This window comes from Hesperophylax consimilis, chromosome 22 (genome assembly GCF_061612785.1).
Source record: "Hesperophylax consimilis isolate HC1 chromosome 22, BYU_Hcon_1.0, whole genome shotgun sequence".
NCBI classification, from domain to species: domain Eukaryota; kingdom Metazoa; phylum Arthropoda; class Insecta; order Trichoptera; family Limnephilidae; genus Hesperophylax; species Hesperophylax consimilis.
The window spans coordinates 3466988-3482556 of record NC_142857.1 but is presented as its reverse complement, the minus strand read 5'-3'; the positions used below and the strand labels follow the sequence as shown (position 1 = coordinate 3482556).

The 15569-nt window shown below is 36.3% G+C and overlaps 2 protein-coding genes across 2 annotated transcripts in view; one reads left to right on the top strand and one right to left on the bottom strand.

The window, feature by feature from the left end:
• Positions 1–1967: 1967 nt before the first annotated feature.
• On the bottom strand, positions 1968–4001 carry LOC149412682 (uncharacterized). The gene is made up of 2 exons (XM_089645140.1): positions 3844–4001; positions 1968–2712 (listed from the first exon to the last, which is right to left on the bottom strand). Exons 1-2 carry the CDS (start codon positions 3853–3855, stop codon positions 2227–2229), a joined length of 498 nt encoding a protein of 165 aa, XP_089501266.1. The 5' UTR covers positions 3856–4001; the 3' UTR covers positions 1968–2226.
• Positions 4002–7840: 3839 nt separating this feature from the next.
• Positions 7841–15569, top strand: part of LOC149412660 (uncharacterized) — a 320577-nt gene continuing 312848 nt past the window's right edge. The window contains exon 1 of the mRNA XM_089645566.1: positions 7841–8298. Within this exon, the coding sequence (XP_089501692.1) occupies positions 8236–8298 (63 nt within the window). The 5' untranslated portion in view covers positions 7841–8235. The remainder of the gene's footprint in view (positions 8299–15569) is intronic.

The window sequence follows — 15569 nt, the reverse complement described above, 5'->3', positions numbered from 1 at the left end:
ATTTTGGACGCTTGGTACGGAGCCCATAATGATAACAGTTTGTTGAAGCATTATCACTAATCTTATAAAATCAATTCAAATCCCTTGATGAAATTTTAATAAAAGGATTTTCCAAATGCGAATAATATTTTGATAACAAACAAATCAACATTTCTAAATAGTGCTGAAAAGCTTTCGCCGTTTTGCTGGCCGATGAAGGACAGACACTACACAGTTACACAGTGCATACCGAGGCGGTGACTGACATCATGATATTGTCATTGCAATTATTTGTTCTGGAATATAAATAGGTACCTTGGTACAGCCTGTCAAATAGTTTCAAACAAATAAAAATGTATTTATTTTTATAGAATTAACGGCACAGGTGCCATTTACAAACATAATAGTCGTAGTACAGTTTAGAAAGAAGAAAGGATATAAAAATTATAAGATTGTAGTGAACGAGTCAAAAGAAAAAATAATATAAACTAGTACAAAGTTATGAAAGAAACGAAAAGAAACAAAAAAAAACCTTTTATTTTTTTAATGATAAACTCATGTTTATAAGACAAGGTTTTTTATGCATAGCACAAAGGATAACAAATTATTATAAGCAATAATTAGTCACTTGAAATATCCATACAAATTGAAAAATGTCTTGACGGCATCTAGTGGGAAATTTAGCACTAACAAAGCGTTTCCTACAAAATTAAAATCATTTTGATTGTTAAGAGGTGGAAAAAAAATAATAAGCAGTAATTGTTGATTTAAGTACTAGTACATGTTGAATTATTTGTCGTGTTTGAAATAAGCCGACGTAGCTCAGTGGTCTCAGAGCATATGACCGACATCAGAAGGCGCAGGTTCAATTCCCGTCGGCGGCATTTATTTTACTCGGGATAATTTGTTAGCAAAAAACCTGTTATGCAGTGACTTCGTTAAAACATGCACTGCTAAAATGTTTAATTAGTACAGCTTTATACTTCAATGGAGGCATATTAAAAATATCAGCTAACATAGCACAACAATTTCTAATAGTGTGCAATCTATTTATAACAGAATTGTAGTCTGAAACCGTAGTATTATTGTCACAATAATTCATTCTGTGACAATTATAAAAACATAAGCCTAAAAATAATAGTTATTGAAGAAGAAATAATATTAACAAATCTAAAGGACACATGAAACAGAAAAGGCATTTAAAAAACGGTAATGGTTGCAACTGGGGATCGAATTTATGAAGTCTCTCTTACCGGGAAAACACTTAAACCACTAAGCTGCTGAGACCTGATTATTATTTGTCATTTTTATATATTATGAGATCGATAAAAACGACGGAAAATAATCAGGTCTTGGAAGTTCGATAGTGGGGTATTGTTCCGGTAAGACAGAGGTATTTAAACTGTTTTGATTCACCGTTAACTGTTCGTTTTAACAGTAGTCACCAGAAAGAGTTGCAGAGTGATAAATGATACGTGCCACCATAAATGATAATAATAAAAGTTACATGAATTGTAACTAGCAAATATTCTATTAAAATGAAAATTATATATATTTTTAATTTAAGATGTCATCGCAGGTCAATGAAATTGGTGTTTTTGCTCCTAGAGACATTGATTGAAAATATATAGGAATTTTGAAATTTTAAGAACTGTAAAATTCACTCAGGCTTATTCTGTATAATCCGATCTGCTAAAATATACTCACACCCTACATCTTTAGCTATATCTATCATGAAAGTTAGATATATATATATATATCATTTTGCATCTTTTTAAGAATCTTATCTGGTTGCCATTTCTGTCTAAATCTTAAATAATGTAATATTTAAAGAGAAATTCAATCAATGTAATATTTTGATTGGGTTTTCCTTAATCTTATTACCTCATAATCTGTAAATAGAAAGGATGTGAACAATTATATTGTGGAGTAATTCAATAAACCGCTGTTCCACGCCTTCTTTCCTAAATGATTAGAAACTTCACAGGTGGAAATTTTGTCAAAGCATATAATTAATTAAATAAAATCGATCTGGTTTTACAATATATACATTTTTATTTGTTTTGCTACATCACAAGTAATAATCACAAGCAGCTGGAATATATATTTATCAATAAAACAATAATACATTTGTATAAGATACGCAGAGAGGTTATCAGGAGTGCAGAAATGATATAAGATAAAAGCTTCTCATGTCTGTACGCGCTGGGGAAGATCAGTCAGGTGTAGAGGGCGGGGGCGTGGGCCCTACCAGTGGCCAGCGGCAGACTTGGCAGCGAGGTGGGCGGCCTTAGCAGCTGCTACCTCGGGGGTGTCCACCACACGGCCATCATGTCCCAGGGGAGCGGCTCCATGAGCCCAGGCGCCGTGAGGGGCAGCCCAAGCTCCGGGGGCGGCCCACGCTCCAGGGGCGGCCCATGCTCCAACAGCGGGGGCCCAAGCTCCAGCTCCGTTGACGGCGGCCAAGTGGGCGGCCTTAGCCGCAGCGACCTCGGGGGTGTCTACAACACGTCCATCAGGGCCAAGAGGGGCGGCTCCATGGGCCCATGAGCCGTGGGGTGCGGCCCAAGCACCGGGGGCGGCCCACGCTCCAGGTCCAGCCCAGGCTCCAGCGTGTCCACCGGCCCACTGTCCCCAGTCCTGGCTCTCGGCCAGACCTTCTCCCTTCCACTGACCATCTTCTAGGGGGTTTCCGGACACCAGAGCGCCCAGGCACAGGAATGTTGCGATGAACTGAAATATTCCACCAAATTAAATTAATGTTAGCTATATTTATTTTGTTTGTAAGAACGGTTCTACAAAAAAAAAGTTTTATTAAAAAAAACACTTCTTCGAGTCACTTTCTTCGCACACGCTAATCTCCGAAACCGCCCAATCGATATCAATGAATTTTTGTGAAAGTGTATGTTTGGTTCCAGCTTGATAGATAGATATATAGGGTAGTTTTCTCTATTACGCATGTAGAGAAAATACTACACTCAAACATCGTTTCATCTTACAATCAACATATCACAAGGGCAGACAAGGTCCATTTGTAGCCTCGACTTAGAAAATCCAAGTTTTTCTCATGGCCATGCAATTATACGTTGCATGGTCGAGTGTGGTTAAACCATCGAATGTATTCATGCTGGCAAAAGACGGATTGACAAAAATATTTTCCAGAAATCGCACTACATTAAATCAATATTCATTACTGTAATTTACTTAAGAATAAACCTATAATTACCTCATTTATAACATTTAAGTTTTACCCATTATCAATTAAGAATTTTTATTTTATTTATTACACTTGAATGTGATATGATTAAAAAATTAAATAAAAAAAAGTATATTGAAAGTGTTTTCTATGGATAGTAATCGTACGGCAATCTGTCACACTGTGAAATAAATATAATACAAGGCAGTTTTAAGAATATACATAGAAAGGTGCCGATTGCATTTTTAATTATTTTTATCGTACTGAACAATAATCACATTTTGCTGAAATGATCGATATCAAATAAAACTTCAAATCATTATCTACAATATGTGTGACTTGCGCATGTATTGTGTGAAAGTCAAATGTATAAAATATCCGATTACAGGGACTCCAGATAAAAGGCGGTCTACATAAAATGAGGTCTATATAAAATAAGTCTACATAAAATGAGGTCTATATAAAATAGGTCTACATAAAATGAGGTCTGTATAAAACAGGTCTACATAGAATGAGGTCTATATAAAATAGGTCTACATAAAATGAGGTCTACATAGAAAGCGCTCTGTGGCAGGACAACGTATGCCGGGACCACTGGTAATACTAAAAAAATATGTATTTTTTAAAAGCACATATGGTGAAGTTATTTAAATTAAAAATAAACTTACGATTGGATTCATGTTGCTTGTGATGTGTTGGCCTTTTCAGAAGAAAACTGCTTGTGCCTTGTCAATGTTAGATTCAGGCTTTATATTCAAACAGGACCACCTGACGGGTGGGGCGAGGACCTTAAGGAAGTTAAATAAGGCTCTATAAAAACGTGAACAATAAAATAGGCTTTCCGCAAAAAGAGCAAAGAATTCATACGGCTACAATGGAACTAGATGCACAATGGTTAACCCAGTTGAGAAAACGTCTCATAAATTTTCTCCCCACTTCTAAACGAATTAAATTTCAATCTTAACGAAACGAATTTTCTGTTTCAGTAATTTCATCTTCAGTTGAAAAGTGATTAGTCTTTTGTGCGTTAGCAGTGACGTTATTTGGTTGTTTTTATGAGGTGGCTATGTTTAATATTCTGGTTTGTAAGAAACTGGTTTTGAAGACTGTTAGATAGTGTAGGAACAGGACCCTAGGACACTTTTGATAGCGACCCACAGTCTTATCAACATTATTTGAATTCTATTTGTTGATCAGAGAGGTTGTGGTTACGGTGCAATCAAAAAATTATATTTGAACATACTATTTTATTACAATTATAAAGAGTTATTTTTTTGTCGTCGATATGAAACAGTTCTACAACACCGAATAATCGGAAAATAAACGAATAGAGTCGATTCCTTATTAATTTATTGAAACACATCATCGTATTTTGCGTGAAAACTAGGAAGTTAGAGCCATCGCCTGGCAACCGGAAATAAAAATTCATATCGTGGTATTATTTTTTTGTGTGTTTTTATAATGTTTGTTAACGTTTTGAAAAATATTTTTTTTCAAATATCATTACACGATGTGCTCCTCAAAAACTTGTTATTTAATAATTTATTTTGAATAAAATAAAAATTTGACGGCCGGCATAGTCCAGTGGTAACGCATTGGACTGCCATTCCGAAGGTCGCGGGTTCGAACCCGGCTTGCGCAAATAAATTTTATTTGATTAATTTGTGTTATTTCACAATTAATTAATTAAAATAATATATAGTATATTTGCGGCACGTTCCAGAGTGGAAGATACTACCAGTATCGCCCTTGTGTAAGACCACCATTCAGAATTGAAACGTTGCTCCAAATGGCTTTAGCCGTGTTTAGTGACTAGATCTGAATAGCCAGGTACTTCCCCACCTTCCTCTTTCCCTTCCTCACTTACCTTCAGCCTCACAACATCCCCCAATCGGGGATGCCATAGTCTCACTGGCTCCAGACGGGAGCAGTTGGGACTCTTGTGAGGTATTCACTATAAAAAAATAAAAAAAGTTAAGCCTTTGGTTTTGAGGCTAGAGAGGAATGTCATCCTTCTTAGCGCAACAAAGTTTTGAACTTATTACTTTTCTCATTAGAAAGAAGTCAATTTAATATTTTTGTAATTAATGAGTCTAGGGGGATCTTTCTCCGTGAATTAAATGGAGCGTCCTGTCAATCGAGATCCGTGAAATTGTAACAAAATACGCAATGACATGTTTTGCCTTTTCACGTTGTATTTTACGACATAATTAATTATCAATGATTTTCCATGAACTTCACCTTAGGAAGGCTTCACCTGTCGGACAATGCCTTATTTATTTTATAATAATGAATAATACGATTTTTAAGTTATACGAAATATATTTTTTATTGTAACCTTAAAAATATGGATTACATTCAGGCAAATATATTCTAAAAAATGTTACATTTAAGGTAAGAGGAACCCTTGTGCCTGTTAAGGGAGCCACGGTTCTTACTTTTGTTGTATATTTATTTTATTTATATGTTCTGATTGATTGATAATGCAGAAAAAAAATATTGCAGTTTTCAGTGGCTTTGTAAAAATAATGGGTTTGCATTTTAATAGTTTTAAAAGTAGATGTAATAAATTGATTTAAATTTCTCATGAGTTTATAGTATTCCTGATTTTTCATTTGATTTCCATTTCTCATGAGCTTATAGTATATCTGATTTTTGATTTGAAATGGAAGCTTGCTTAAATATATCTTCTACGTTTGGTACTTGAAAAAGTTTCAAAGGTGATATTGTTAAGAAAGTAGAATTTTTTGGTGTTTTTTTTAATAATTGATGGAATATTTTCAGATTTTATTCAAGATCTTCTTTTACCAATATGTTTTAGTGATTTTTATTTATTTTGTAATACTATATAAATTGTTCCGAAAAAAAGCATTTTACTTTTAATTTTAGATCATGTGATTCCTTCCAGAAAGTGAGAATTCCGCTAGTACTACTAGGACGTACCTCAATAATGCACTTTTTAGACTAGGAACCATTGTGTTATTACAGAATATTCAATCAAAATTCAACATGGCGTGAACTAAAAACGGAATACTACGCGTCTATAAATTTTAAAGCTTTATTTTCTATTTCCGCCAACTTAAGTAGTTGTTTTTTACGGTAATAAAATTGAAAATAAGTATGGAAGTATTTGATTTATGAGCTTACGACTGATTGTCTTCGACCACATGCACCGCAGGCGTGGTTAAGTACAAAAGTACGAGGATATTATTTTCAAAAGATTTCCATTCAATCTCAATTCTAGTTACTATCTACCCTTCGCACAAGGCCGACCATCTATAAAAGGAAATGCAAAATGCAAAGTATACACCAGACCAAAACAACATTCCTAAATATTATTAATAAAGGTGTGGTCGCAGCGTTGACAGGTCAAGGACACACTAATGAGGCAGTGCGAGCATTTCTGGCAACAAACTCTCAACGCAATGTTGTCACTCAAAGAGGTAATTTATGTTTATGACATTGCACAGTCATTCTGTCGTACGTAGGTGGTACAAAATACATCCATTCAAATTGTAATAGCAGTACGAAGGGTTTGAGAGACAACTTTTAATCAAATTATTCGTAATCCGCTTAAATACAAGGTTGCAGGCCACTAACGAATGAATTAATAGGTTTCCTAATAAACTTTTAGTAGAACACTAATGTATTAACTATCCCGATGTCGGAACATCGGATGGTCGTAAAAAAACTTTTTTTTTCTTATTTCTTAATTACATATTATCACGGCAAATGAAAATGAATGAACACGTGTTCCAATATATTAGGAAACGGCTTACAACCCTGTTTTCAACCGAATCATGAACTATTCAAAAAGAGTTAAAACACTGCAATATTAATTTTACTTTGATTTTTTTACATTAACTCCACACAGGAGGCACTGAGGAAAAATAAATTCGCTTAGGGCCTATGTCATAATTGGGGATGCTGTGTGGAGGGTATTTTTAGGAATGGAAGAAGAGGTAGTTTTGGGAAGGAAAAATAGTTTGAGGGGAGGGTAGGAATCTAGGGGTCAATGTATCCAGGAGTGACTGACGTGTGAATCTCCACTACGAACCTAGGCATCCCCGCAAAGTCATCAAACATAGCAAACTACTTGGGGTGACCTATGTTAGTTATCCAATAAATAGTTTCCGGGTCGGTTGTACCGTGTGCAAGTAGGTTATTTATTATGAACCTCAATTAATTAAATTCAAAAAATTCACTCCGGTGAAAGAGCACCATTCTCAAACGAAGCGTAGCTTGAAATGGTTTTAACCGTATTTGGCTATTTAATTATTTTTTTAAAGCCTTTCATTATCTTCGCAACCAGGAAGGTTATACTTACCGTGGAAGTGGGTCGTGGTCAATTGATATACTAGATTTCTACTCATACAACCCTTAAAGTGTACTACAACCTCTCTGCGGTTCCTAACGCTCAATAATGCACTTATTTTTGTCCGCCCAGCAGCTTGATTTTGGTTCTTGTATTATTTTTGGATCAATTAGATACCATTAGTGCCACCTGTGAAGGTTAGGTTACAGTATTTACGAGAGGTTCTCGCCTCTGCTGTTTGTTTTTACTTAAATCACGTCGGCAAGGACAATCCCTGTATTGCGGTCTGTTGAATTTGAAGCTGTCAATGTATTTGTCAACAGGTTTTTCATATAAAAGGTTAGGTTTCATTAAAAACTCTCTCTTGCTCAAAAACAACCAAAGGTTTCACCTTTTTTAAAGAATCACAAGAACTGGCCTGTATCTAGAGTATTTAACTGTAAAAATTGCCTCGTCATATCATGCGAAAGTGTATAGTTGCGCGTGAGGTTTAAAATTGAATAGCCTTAAATGTGTACCCTTCACCCCCCTTTGCCCCTTGTCCCCTTTCCTTGATCCGGGCCCAGAGACAAGGAGTATTGTTCAGTGTGTTATCGTTGCATCTTACCCGCGAACATTTCGTGTCATATTGAAACCCGCATATGTTGAACTCGGCTGTGATCATTTTGGAGCACAATCGTCCAGTGAAACGTTTTTACCCGCCGCAGTGAATTTCACTGTGTTTTTGTTTGTGTTAAGTGAGTTAATGTTAATTGTATGCAAACTGATAAGAGAACAGAACCAGCGGCTTAAGGAGAACGAGACCAGGGTAAGTCTTTTGGCCTTTCCTACTCATTTTCCTCTTGCAAAACACTAAGGCAATTCAATTCGTTTTTATTTGTCTTAGTCTATATCGCATCCGCATTACCGCAACCCCCCGCACAATTGCGTACGAAAGATTTCCGCACAACCATCAAATTGGTCCAATTTCGAACCGGGTTATATTGTATTACTTTCGTTCGCAATTGCAATCTATAATCATTATTTGTACCAAAATCATGGCATTTGCATTATAAATGGGTTAAAATTTAGTCCGTCAAATAGTTATATTAAAAACGAATTACATTTAATTCCTCGTGGCAAATTATAGGTTGACAATAATTTAATCGTGTATGTAGGTACCTGGTTTAACGCAAGGAATCGTATTGTGTAAGTAGGTACTTGTATTCAATACTGAATTCTAATAATACGAGTACATACTTCGCTAGCGTTAAGTACGTAGGTATGTATTAACGACCGCTAACAATAGATAGTAAACAGAATAATAATATTCAGTTGTTATTGAGTTTAATTTGGAAACACATATCAGAAGAATTGTTTACTTTGATCAATTACGCTAGCGTTAATTCAATTATAGCGTTATTTAAATTATAATTAATTATTTGGGTTAATTATTTATTGCTAAATACATAATGGCCACTAAAGAAAAAAAGTTGAGATTACTGACGGCTCAGCGAGATGCGTTAGATGCACGTCTTACTAAGTTATTTGAACTATCAAATAAAATTTCCGACTTGAGTATTCTAGAGGAGTTTCTTTCGTTAGTTGAAACTCTAGACTTGACTAGAAGTAAGTATGAGGACATATCTCAACAAATAAATATATTAAATTTGGAAATCGATTTAAACTTTGAACCTGATTTTGAAAGATGGTTCAAGTTCGACGATATGTACGGACATATCAAAAGAAAAATATCATTAAATCGGGAAAACACTTCGCGGGTGGTTAGTAAACAGAAAAAATGTAGTGTAAAACTCCCACCGATTGAATTGGCATATTTCGATGGGGAAATAAAAAATTGGCCCATATTTTATTCAAGTTTTATTAACACCGTACACAATAACGATACACTTTCGAATTCAGAAAAGTTATATTATTTGTTGGGAAAAATTAGTAACCGTGTTAAATCAACGTTCGCCGGGATCATTTTATCGCCGGAAAATTACGAAATTATTTTTAACTCGTTGATCGATAAATATAACGACAAAAAAGTAATATCTTCTGCATACATCGATCAAATTTTGGATTTTAAATCCTTTGCTGTTGCAAATATTAATAATCTGGAATCCTTCATTGATCATTTTGCGTCAGCTGTGGCAGCCGTTAAAAATGTAAATTTAGATAATTTGTGTGACTTTATTTTCTTACACATTGCATTGAAAAAACTTGATATGGACTCGGTGAAAGGATTCGAAACATACAATAGGGAAAATGAATTCCCCTCGTTTGAAGACTTGGTGAAATTTGTTCGGGAACAAGTTAAGATCTTGCAAAGAACCGGTTCTTCAAGAAAATCGGTGGAAAATAAAAGTGAAACGTCAAAACGGTCACAAAAATCGACGCATGCCTATATGAGCGCTGGTAGTGAGGAAAATCGTCAGCCTATTAAATGTTTACTTTGCAATAATTTATCGCATGGAAATTTGTTTAAATGTTCAGAATTTAAAAAATTGACTGTAAGGGAACGGTTCAATTTTATCAAAAGAAAGGGATTCTGTTTTAGATGCCTTAGTGATAGACATAAGGCTAGGGCTTGCAATTCAAATCAAAATTGTCATAAGTGTAATGACAAGTTTCATCATACAATGTTACATTTTGAAGAACAGGGTGCATCACACAAGGGGCAGTCAGACTCTCAAAATGCCCAAAGAATTGAAAACCAGAAAGCTGATCAATCGAATGATCCAAAACCGGGCTGCTCCAATTCTGATGTAGCTTTGTGTACTTTTTCAACTGTTCGATCTCATAGTCTAAAGACTCATTGTACTGTATTGCTGGCTACCGCACGAGTGGGAATAATAGACGCACAGGGAAATGAACATCTCGTTAGGTGTTTATTGGACAGCGCATCTCAGAGCAATTTTATTACTCGGGATTGTTGTAGAAAATTAGGATTTTTTGAATATCAACGCCCGTCTTGTTCCACCGTTAAGGGTATTGGAGGATCGTCTAAGCCCATTACAGGCTCCATACAGACCGAAATTTACTCTCGTTTCAATCGATCAAAAAATTATAACATTACTTCATTGATTGTGAATAAAGTTACAGAGCGCTTACCTACCGCCAAAGTTGATGTACCTTCATTGTCATATTTGAATGACTTACCGTTGGCGGATGAGTCATATGGAGAACCAGGAGAAATTGACATGTTGCTAGGAGCCCAGCTCTTCCCGCATCTCCTGTTGTCAAAAAGGGTTCAAGACCCTTTTCAGAGGTATAATCTGCATGCTTTAGAAACAGTTCTAGGATACGTTATTTTGGGATCAGCACCAACTCGGGTTGAGGATAATGTTAGCGTATCTTGTTGTGCCATGCTAGAAGAACCAGATGATATTTGTCTCAAAAGATTTTGGGAATTAGAAGAGGTAAACGTACCGTCTATTAAAAGTCCTGAAGATCGTGAATGTGAGGAAATATATCAAAGAACAACCACAAGAAATCCTGAAAATGGAAGATATATAGTAACTTTGCCATTTAAAGGGGATGTTTCAACCCTTGGGGATTCATTTGCAATGGCAAAGAAACGTTTTTTATGCCTTGAACGTAAATTGGAAGCCTCTCCAAAATTAAGAGAAGCTTATAATAATATTATCAATGAATATTTAGAGAAGGATTATTTGACTCTCAGCACTTCAAATGAAGGAAATGAGATGCCTTCATACATAATTCCGCACCATGGAGTTGTACGAGAGGATAAAATCACGACCAGTTTGAGAATAGTCCTGGACGCTAGCGCAAAAACAAGCACTTCCGTGTCATTGAATAATATTTTATATAGTGGGGAAAATTTACAGGGAAATTTATTTAATATAATTATGAATTTTCGTGTATTCCCAATAGCTCTTTCAGCTGATATACGCAAAATGTTTTTGTGTATAGGAGTGAAAGATAGTGATCGGAGATATCAACAAATCTTGTATCGCTTCTCGCCCAGCGAAGATATTAAAACTTATGAGTTTAACCGCGTTTGTTTTGGTCTTACATCCAGCCCATTTCAAGCTTTACGCACTATCAGGCAATTGGCCTCCGATGAAGGAGAAGCTTTTCCTGAGGCTAAGAAAATTATTGAAGAATTTTTATATATGGATGATTTTGTATATAGTATGGAAACTGAAGAGGGTGCAAAGGAAACGTCCTCTCAGTTAATCGCATTATTGAAGACTGGCCAATTTGACCTTGTCAAGTGGACCAGCAATTCGCAAAATGTTCTGGAATCTATTCCAGATTCGCATCGCTTATCAGCGATAAAGGAATTTGATGAAGTAAGCATGCATAAAATATTGGGCTTATACTGATCACCAAATTCCGATTTATTCTCGTTCGTCACTTCTACACCTAAAACAGGTTGTACAAAACGAAATATATTGTCTTGTGTTGCAAAAATATGGGATATTATGGGCTTCATCGCGCCTGTCGTTTTATATGCCAAGCTTTTAATTAAACAATTGTGGCTACACAAATGCGATTGGGATGATGAGCCTCCCGACGATATTGTAAGGATATGGACGCAATTCTGTGAGGAACTTTCCTCACTGAATAGAATACAAATTCCGCGTCATACTGGCATCACGTCCAGTAGCATCGTAACCATTGTTGGTTTCGCAGATGCCAGCGAAAAGGCATATGGAGGTATAGTGTATTTCCATGTCCAAAATCATGAAGCAATTTCAGTACATGTTGCTTGTGCAAAATCGAAGGTTTCTCCTGTGAAAATTGTTTCTCTCGCACGATTAGAACTTTGCGCTGCATTAATACTTGCAAAATTAATGCATAACGTAATAGAAACCTTAGAAAAACGCTTGAAAATTGAAAATATATACGCATTTACTGATTCCACTGTAGCACTTTGTTGGATTCAGTCTTCTCCGCACCGTTGGGAGACATTCGTGGCTAATAAAGTTGCTAAAATTCAATCTGAATTATCGGCTACCTGTTTTAATCATATCGCAGGCACAGATAATCCCGCTGATTGTCTGTCACGAGGGCTTACCCCCAATCAGATTTTAGATCACCCGCTATGGTTTCATGGCCCACCGTGGATGAAATTTAGGCCTGAACGGTGGCCCATTACCACATTTGATGTCAACATGGTCACAGAACCACCCGAACAGAAGTCTATTTCGTTAGTAATGACTTCTGGTTTAGAAGAATATGATATTCTAACCCTGTCAAAGCGCTTTTCCTCGTGGAATAAATTATTACGATGTTTGGTTTACGTATTTCGTTTTCTTAAGGTGTTGCCATATCGAAAATATATACGTGGGTCAGATTTAGAGTTCGTTGAGCTTAAAATATTGCGCGAAATACAACGAGCGTACTTTCCCGGGGAATTGATAAATCTACAACAAGGAAAGACGTGTAAACCCGTATTTCAACGTTTGAGACCGTTCTTGAATGACGGAATCATAAGGTTGGGAGGTCGTTTAGTTAATTCGGATTTAAATTATGATCAAAAGCACCCCATAGTTCTCCCGCGAAAGGATCACGTTTTAAATTTGTTGGTTGATCATTATCATAAAATTCATTGTCACTCGGGTCCCGCATTATTAATGTCTATTTTGAGGCAAAAATATTGGATACTGTCAGCCCGTAGTTTAATTCGAAATCGAGTACATAAATGCAATTCGTGTTTTCGGCTACGCCCTAAAACAATTGCACCTTTAATGGCGGATCATAGAGATTGTCGTGTCATTCAGTCTATAAAACCATTTACGCATGTGGGTATAGACTTTGCCGGGCCTATAAGGGTAAACATATCACGTGGACGTGGAATTCGTTCTCAAAAGGCGTATATTTGCTTATTTGTGTGTTTGACAACAAGAGCTATACACCTTGAATTATTGGCGTCAAGTTTAAGCACCGAATGTTTTCTGAACGCATTCAAACGATTTCTTTCTAGGCGTGGTCCTGTGTCAAATTTATACTCAGACAACGGAACTAACTTTGTAGGAGCCAAGAGAAAATTGAATGAATTGCACGCATTTTCGTCATCTTCACATTTTGGTGAAGAATTCGCAAGTATTTTGGCCAATAATAGAATAAGCTGGCATTTGAATGCGCCAATAGCACCCCACTTTGGTGGAAATTGGGAATCCAATATTAAAAGTATGAAGACTCATCTTTTTCGGGTAATAGGAGATCAGATTCTATCGTTTGATGAGGCAACTACAGTACTTGCACAAGTAGAAACCATTCTGAATACGAGGCCATTGTGTAGAACGCTCTCTTCAGACCCCTCAGAGCCCCTTGCGTTAACGCCAGCTCACTTCTTAACGACAACTCCCTTAAAACACCTGCCCGCCATGGAAATCGAGAAGGATAATTTGAACCTTCTATCGCGTCATGATTTACTCGATAAATTAATTCAATCATTCTGGAAGCGATGGAGATTAGATTATTTGCATACTTTGCAAGTACGTCCAAAATGGAATACTCCTACTAATCCAGTAAAGGTCGGCTTAGTAGTAATAGTGGGAACTGAAAACGCCCCACCATTACATTGGCCGTTAGCTATTATTGATGAAGTTTTCCCCGCAAAAGATGGAGTAATTCGTGTTGCTCGTGTCAGAACAGTGCTGGGATCTTATATTCGCCCAGTAATACGGCTATACCCTTTGCCAACTCAATAGTAGTCTAGTAGCATTAGGTTTAGTCAATGTAGGTTAGGAAATTTAGGATAACTGTAGGTTATGTTAATTTGTTTATATGATAAATGCCATGACAATGCGGTTTTAAAAGGGGTGATTTCGCACCCTTTCAAGGCGGGGGGGATAGTTGCGCGTGAGGTTTAAAATTGAATAGCCTTAAATGTGTACCCTTCACCCCCCTTTGCCCCTTGTCCCCTTTCCTTGATCCGGGCCCAGAGACAAGGAGTATTGTTATCAGTTGTTATCGTTGCATCTTACCCGCGAACATTTCGTGTCATATTGAAACCCGCATATGTTGAACTCGGCCGTGATCATTTTGGAGCACAATCGTCCAGTGAAACGGTTTTACCCGCCGCAGTGAATTTCACTGTGTTTTTTTGTTTTGTGTTAAGTGTTAATGTTAATTGTATGCAAACTGATAAGAGAGCAGAACCAGCGGCTTAAGGAGAACGAGACCAGGGTAAGTCTTTGGCCTTTCCCACTCATTTTCCTCTTGCAAACACTAAGGCAATTCAATTCGTTTTTATTTGTCTTAGTCTATATCGCATCCGCACCGCACCGCAACCCCCCGCACAATTGCGTACGAAAGAGTTCCGCACAACCATTTGTCTTTGTCATCCGTAATTTATTATAATACAATGAAGATGACATTGATCTGTAAACAACGGATTAAAAATCAGCCTTTACCTACTTGTCAAAACATTTTTACACATTCTTGGTTATCCCTAAGGTCCCAACCTTGGTCCATTGCTATTTTCAATATTAAAAACGATTTTGAGAGGAAATTTTTAATAAATGGAGACAGCTGTTTCCAATATTTTGAACAACGGTGTCGCATTATTTCGCCAATCCGACATTAATAATATTTTTGAGTTAATTAAACAAAAATAGACTAAAATTATCATTTTTCGAAGCAAACTTTGTGGTGTGATGATGTACACCACTTTTTATTTTTGAATTAACAAAGATCGCCAACCGAGTTTCGCTTTTCCCAATCTTTGTCAGGGCTTATTATTAACTAAAGATACAGATACAAATATTTAAGTAGATAAAAAAAACAATAAGTGATAGATATACTAAATAGAAAGAATATTCCAGTTACCGAGATGTTATTTCTCATTAACGGACGAATAATTGGTAATTATTTTTGATATTTCGTGGTTGCTGGCAGTTTCGATTTTCGAAGGCATAGTCATTATTGTTTATTATTAAAATTTACATTTAAGATAAAAACATTACTATGTAAATTGTAGAAAATTGTTTAGGACGACCTCCTTAGTCGAGAGGCTCTCGACTAGCAATCCGAAGGTTGTGGGTTCGAAAAAAATAATATAAATTGTACTTGGGGCTCGTTCCAGAGTCGCCTTTGTGTAAGACCAAAATTCAGAATATA